This window comes from Pteropus vampyrus, unplaced genomic scaffold (assembly GCF_000151845.1).
Source record: "Pteropus vampyrus isolate Shadow unplaced genomic scaffold, Pvam_2.0 Scaffold93, whole genome shotgun sequence".
Taxonomy (NCBI): Eukaryota; Metazoa; Chordata; class Mammalia; order Chiroptera; family Pteropodidae; genus Pteropus; species Pteropus vampyrus.
The window spans coordinates 2,068,238-2,075,130 of NW_011888874.1; the positions used below are offsets into that span (position 1 = coordinate 2,068,238).

The 6,893-nt window shown below is 35.8% G+C and overlaps 1 protein-coding gene across 14 annotated transcripts in view; it reads right to left on the reverse strand.

Annotated features, from left to right (window-relative positions):
- MFF (mitochondrial fission factor) overlaps positions 1–4,498 on the reverse strand; it is a 35,884-nt gene extending 31,386 nt beyond the window's left edge. For 7 of the 14 annotated variants that reach the window (XM_023532923.1, XM_023532921.1, XM_023532920.1 and 4 more), the window contains exons 1-4: positions 4,354–4,486; positions 3,429–3,605; positions 2,312–2,532; positions 1,274–1,443 (exon numbers count right to left, since the gene is read on the reverse strand). In XM_023532923.1, the coding sequence (XP_023388691.1) occupies positions 1,274–1,443; positions 2,312–2,532; positions 3,429–3,466 (429 nt within the window). In that variant the 5' untranslated portion in view covers positions 3,467–3,605; positions 4,354–4,486. Of the gene's footprint in view, positions 1–1,273; positions 1,444–2,311; positions 2,533–3,428; positions 3,606–4,353 lie in introns of all 14 variants that reach the window. The other 7 variants (XM_011364067.2, XM_011364065.2, XM_011364063.2 and 4 more) reach the window with 3 other exon arrangements.
- Positions 4,499–6,893: the final 2,395 nt, after the last annotated feature.

Sequence of the window (6,893 nt, forward strand, 5' to 3'; positions counted from 1 at the left end):
GTCTCCTGAGGGTAATCCTCGTAAACTTTTTCCTCACTCAGGAAAGTGCTTGGCTTGTTTTCCATCGGTTCTTCATACCAGGCAGGCATAAGTGTCTAAAACAATGGAAGCAGAAAGATCAAAAGAAAAACTAAAAGAATCCCAAAGGCTGAATCCTCACTCCAAGACCATACTATTCACATCTGTGATTCCTAGTGGGAACTTTGGGGAGCTGGGAAGCTGGGCCTTTAACTGGGAGCATGCTGTGATAGCTTTTGTCTTGTGTCATGATCTTCATAACCTTCGTTATTCCCAGATATTAAAGAACTTTGTAACTTCTGTGTTTGGGTGTCTTTCCTGCACTCATACCGCTATGCAAGAACTGTCTCCGCCAGCGTAGTGTCTGTCTTACACGAAAGCCCCAAAAAGTGTTTGTTAAATAAATATAATTCTGCAAGTATCTTAGTGCCTTTTTACCATGTGAACACTTGAATTCAGTGCTTTTCACCAAGCAAATATCTAGAATGTCCAGACTAGTACCCGTCAGTATATTTTTTTCTGTTAACTCAGCAGAAACCTCCAACTTAGGAAGAGGCCACACCTGGCGCTGGGAAGCTGCACTTCCCTACGCTCTCTGGGTCCTTTACTCTCTTTGGAAAGGACCATGTGAAAAGAGACATAGGCAGTTTCATCATCAATAAAAATGTACGTTTGCACATTGTCTCCTACAAGCCTGACTACGATACAAAATTTCAGAAGCTATAATGAAAAAGTTGCAACTACAGAAATCATCAGAGAGACAAGATGTGACCTTTGCTACTAACGCCTTACTTACTAGTCCGGACCGCCATATTCGGGTCAACAAGACTATTAATGATGTTACACGGTACAGTAACTCGGCAGAAACTTCCCAGCACGCAGTGAGAACGGGCAGTGTCATGAGAAAAAAGCACTTCCTTTGCCCTGTGTGCCAGATTCTTTTTATAACACTGATGCACTAATTTTCTCCCACGCTAAACTTCCCAACTTTTTCTGTATTGCTTACAGTATAGCACCTAGTTCATGATTTCCACAAGTTTTTTTCCTGAAACATAACATTTAAATTACAAAAAATAGCAGAATATCTTATTTGGGGTATCTATAAGCCAGAATTTAAAGGAATCAAGGGTCCATGCAGAAGGCTTTCATTACATATTGCTAACAATATGATTTATAGCCTCTTAACTCCTCTTTAATAAACTTTTGCTTCTGTCTACATTATTTCAAATTCAGTTGATGTTAAAACTCTACATACTTCTTCATTTTGAGGAGTTGGAGGAGGTCTTTCTAAATCCAGAAAATCTAGTGGTCTTTCACTTAGCGTAAGTACACGAGGTGGTGTTTTTAGTGCCAGAGGTTTAAACGAAGTTGACTGAATGATGTCGAGATCTGCTGGTCTTGAAAATGGAATGTCTTCATTATTTCCTGTGAGTCAAAAAATAAAAAGGGAAGTTTTAAAAAGCTAGCGCTGTTATTAACATGCATTTGCCACTACACACCCACTAGAATGGCTACAGTTAAAAAGACAAAGTGCTGACAAGGATGTGGAGCAACTGAAACTCTCGTACATCACTGATGGGACAATGACAGAGTACAAGCTATTTCAAACACAGCTCGACATCTTTTTATCAAGTTAAACATAACTTATAACGTGAACTAGCAATTCAACTCCTGGAGATATAAAAACACATGTCCTCACCAAGACTTGTAAATGAATATTCAAAGCAGCTTGACTCTGAATAGTCCCCAACAGGAAACAACCCAAATGTCCATCGACAGGTAAACAGATAAACAAATTGTGGTATATCCACACAGTGGAATATTACTCAGTAATAAAATGGAATGAATAACTGATATAAGGAACAACATAAAAGAATCTCAAAAACACTGCACTAAGCAAATGAAGCCAGACCTGAGTATAGACTGTATCATGCCATTTATAGAGAGGAGATTATGGAGACCTGGAATTGAGAGGTAGGGACTGAGATGGGGCACAAGGGGATCTTCTGGGGTAATGAATATATTCTGTATCTGGACAGTGGTGGAGGCTCCATGGGTGTATACATTTGTCAAAACTCATCAAGCTATAATTATATACATTTTATGTAACTTATATCTGATTATTTTAAAGTACTGTTTGAAATTTCAGACTATTGTAATGAAAATAAAATTTGAAAAAAATGTAAAGTTGTATTTCCCAACCCTTTTTAGAATAGTATTTTGAAAAACCCAGAAGTCTAAAATATTTAAAACAACGATATACCAGGCACCTTCATAACCAAATGTCAAATACCTGCTACGACAATCCTCTCTGGAACCTGCATAATCACACTCGCATTGGGAACTCCTTCTTGGAATTCTTGTTCCAGGTCAGCATTTGGTGGCGCGACCTTTAATTTTTCTGGGACCCTCATTCGCTGACTAATACCTTCAGTGTATTCCATTTCATACTGTATTCGACTAATTTCCGCCATCTCAGCAGCAGAGGGAGAAGGAAACGCTGTCCCACTCACTCTGTGGGCAAAAAAAATTAAAGGCAGGGTGACTGAGTGTTAAATGTCAGCCTTCTTTATGTAGTGAAGTTAGAAGACAATAACTCAGAGAAAGAGCAAAAGGAGACTTCTCATTCATGAATGCTGGACACATACAAAGGAAAAATAAAACACTGAAGAAAATGTCTTCCTCAATATAATGGCTTCTCCCTTACCAGGTGAAACTGCACCTTGAGAATATTGCTTAGGAGCAAATTTCGAAAATTAACCACAACACAAATACGCGCATACACTCCTTCTGCATAGATACGCATGCTGCTTATAACTCAAAAATGCCTGAAATAAAACTTAAATTAAAATTTCCTAATCAATTACTTTAGGGAAAGCGGCTAGGACGTTATAAAAATGAAATTTGAAACTGCTGCCATGCACACAAAAAATAAAGCCTTTTAAGGATGAAAATCAGATGTATAAGGCAAATTAGATTAATTCAAATTTACTGAAAAAGATGCAACACCCCGAAAATCACAAATACAAATTAAAACCTCTCTTGCTGAATGTATATCTGATTGAGATGCAATGAATACCAAATGTAGCATATGTACTGATAAATCCTTAATGTATACATTCATTCTGAGGGACTGAAAGTTTCGCATTGTTAATTTGTATTTAATATCATATTTACATGTATATTTTTAAAAAGCACGACATGCTGCCTTTAAGGAGATACGGATGCATTGCGTAATCTTCTAAAATAGAGAAGGATCCATGCTCTAGGGAGATGCACTAGGATGTTGCCCCCAAATACAAAATGCTGATAAAAATGTAAAAGAGCATGATTAGCCCAGTGCAATGAGCTTTGAAGCCACTATCTCTCAAGCCTATAATACTAGCTCAACTGAATAAAATGTCACTGACCTTCCTATTGGTGTGTCACTGCTTTTTCTTTTACTCATTTTTAATACAGTAAATACACGTTTATAATAGCTATTAAAATACTGCTACCCTGTAGTTCAGTTTAGTTTACACAACAATTCCCCTACAGATCTGAACTTTTTTGGAGGTGTACATAACAACACGGACACTGCTTTCCAGCTGTAAAAAAGAAAGAATAAAAATCAGTATTTCAACAATTCATTTTATAAGAAAACTATGAATAAAAGTAAATGTCTACTTAAGATTATTTCTGGATTTCAACAAGGCTTGGTTGGGGCTTGGTCTGAGAAACTATTTTTCAAATGTCTCCTAAAAAGAGTTATTCTATATCTCAAAATTCGTAAAGATGAATTTAAGCATAGCCACTGTTTTATGATTTTGCCGACAAATGAAAGCTAATCAAATGTATACACGAATGTGAAGTCAGATTAGAAAAAAAAAATTTGCCATAAAATTCCTCTACTCATTATATTCTGAAGGGGAAAAAAATCCTCTTCTTTTTTTGACTCAGTACAAATGAAGAAATGAAGAGAATGTAAAGGGCAAAAGTAAATGCATCTGAGGTAGCCTAAAAAATTGATGTAATAGTAGTAGTCTTTTCTTTAAAAAGAAATAACTTCAAAAATCAAACCATACTAAATTTTCAGCAAAAGATATCAAGGGCAATAAAAAATTAAGGACAGTATAATTTTAAGTCATAGCTGGGATATTTCTCAAACTCCATGTCACAGAGATGAATTACAGGTTGAATTCCAGAGTTCTTAGAGATTGCTGAGGGACACTGGTTGATTAAAAGTGCTAACTTGCTTCTTTTATCTGTCACTAAAATGTGTGAATTTCAAGGATTTGACATGCAGGTGGTTTAAAGACTAAGAAAACAGAGCCAAAAGAGAAATTTTTTACTCACAAACGTGTACCAACTACTACTTGCTATTGGGCACTAATCTGCTTCTGTGCGTCATAGTAAATCCTTTAACTTGCTTCAATGTGCACGTGCTGGATTTAGAGCCACTTTTGTCCCTGGAGGAGAAAAACAGGAGCTAATTGAGAAACTAGATGATATCATATTAGAAATTCATTGCTGGAAATCCTCCAAATGATAAAAGTCATTGAAGATATACAATCTTACATTTAAAAAGCTCAATAAAATAAAGAAAAAAATTAATAAGCTTACCACCCTGTTTAATCTCACAGACAGGGCCTTACAACCATCCATTTCTTAATGCAAGGTAAAAAACTCATCATATCTGATTTGAACTTAGAAAAATGTAGCAAATGAAAAATAGATAAGTTCAAGAGAATCTTAACACTTATGTATATATATACAAGTATACATAGATATATCCACAAATATATTAAAAAGAAACGAATGCATTGGCTAAATTTTCAATTAGCTAGTTCATTCAGTATTTAATTTCATTCACAATTTCACGCAGTTTTTAATTTAAACCAGTAATATGTGCACACGGTACAAAGTACACAAGAACATACAGAGATAATAAAGTGTCCCATCATATCCTATCCTCTAACCACTCAGGGCCCCACAGGCAACCTCCACTAGCAATTTTTGTACATCATTCCAGATGAGACTCTTCCTACACATCTGTGTATCTGAAGCACAGTAAAAGCGTATATTTAGAAATAACGCTGAAAAGAGATAGCTCAAGAGGATTATTATCTTGGAATATTACAAATTGAAATTTTATAATAATAAATGAGGGGAGCAAATTGCTAAAACTTTATCTCCCTGAAATGTGTGATTCTCCACACTCCATTTACTGAATTTCATTCAGTCTTATTAAGCTTCCACTAGTACGGCCCACAGGTCTCAGCATTTTATCCTATAGCAACATCTTATCTTATGAGACTCTCTAAGGTTTGTAAAGCATCACAGACGTAGATCACAAAGGTGGCCAATGAAAAGACCATTTCTAGCCAGTGAAAAGGCCAAATACTACTATAGCCAATCTGAGCTACTTAAATTTAAAAAGTAAATGGAGCTTTCTACTAAGATTTAACACTGAACTGTCTCAATTACTAGGTTTCTGCACAAGCAAAATAGTTCGAAATCTGTATTTTTTTCCTTCCTCATTAGACCAAGGCATTTTTTGGTAATCTCTTTTGGCAATAAAAATAAACTTCCCATTTGGAATTAAGATATTAATTCCAGAAGTTTTGTCACAATCTACTAGGTAACCAGTACTGATTCTGTTATATAACTAAGGAGACAAAACCCATCTTAAAATCACAGGTGAATGGAAATCTCTACTTTCTAAGCCCAGTGGTTCCCAGATATCATTAACTTACCAACTTCATGGTCTTTCCTATATTCGCACAGTACTTTTCCTCTCAGCTACACTTAATCTTTTCTTTAATTCAATTTTTTAAAAAATCTTAAATAAATGTATTTTAAAAGGACATTTTATACTACTACCTTAAACCACTGGCTAAATACACATTAACAAAAACTATTACAAAAAACCTCTATCCATACACCACCTAGAGTCAAGTCACATCCCACTCATGGAATGTGTCCCAATGTGGGGACAGAATGTTTCAAGCCTGACTTTCTCATTTTCTATATTAGAACACTGGGACCCAGAGAAAAAGCCTAGTAAGTCACAGAAACAACTTGGATCAAATTGATTGTGGTTACAAAGATTTTTAGTAAGTCTCAAATTACAAACAAAAATGTCTGGTTCTTTATCACCTATTATTATGTGTACCAAGTTCAAGGTTTTTCTCTAGGTCGCCCTGTTTCAGTTCTCTTTATAAGCAAGTAAAAGAATGTGTGTAATAGAAAATCAGGGTATGTAGAGATCCAGGAATAACTAGTTTTTCTAAAGAAAAGATACTGAAATCTTGGAAAAACATCAACTATCAAATTTCAAAATAAAGTTACGAATCCAAAAGAAAACAAAGTTTGAACAGCAGAAGGAAGGAGAGTAACAGCTAAACTTTGTCATCCTAAGATGAGGCGGCCCTATCAGACAGGAAGGGACAGAACACACAATGTCCTTTTGGAAAGACTAGCAAAACCGATTCACAAGGCTTCGAAATCAAAAGACCACTGGTCTTCATATAATTTAATTACGTGGGAAAAGACTACTAAGTACAACTAAATCGTTCTAATTTTTCCAAATCCATTTTCCTAAGGGTTTTTCCTTTGTGATCTCATTAGCTAATGAAATTGACACAGAAACAAATGTTTTTCATCTAGGAAGAGAAAACATTCAAGGTCCCTCAGTTAAAGTCTCACAGTGGATGAGAGGCCTGGCTACAACTGTTTCTATATCTGGGAACAAGGAACAAGGGCCTCAGGCTTTTCTGATCTGCAATTAAAAGCCGCCTCCGCTGTTGAAAGGGTTCTCCCTGGAGAGAATGCCCCTTGCTCTAATATTGTAGGACGCAGCTGGGTGCTTTCATCTATTTTAGAATGAGGATTCG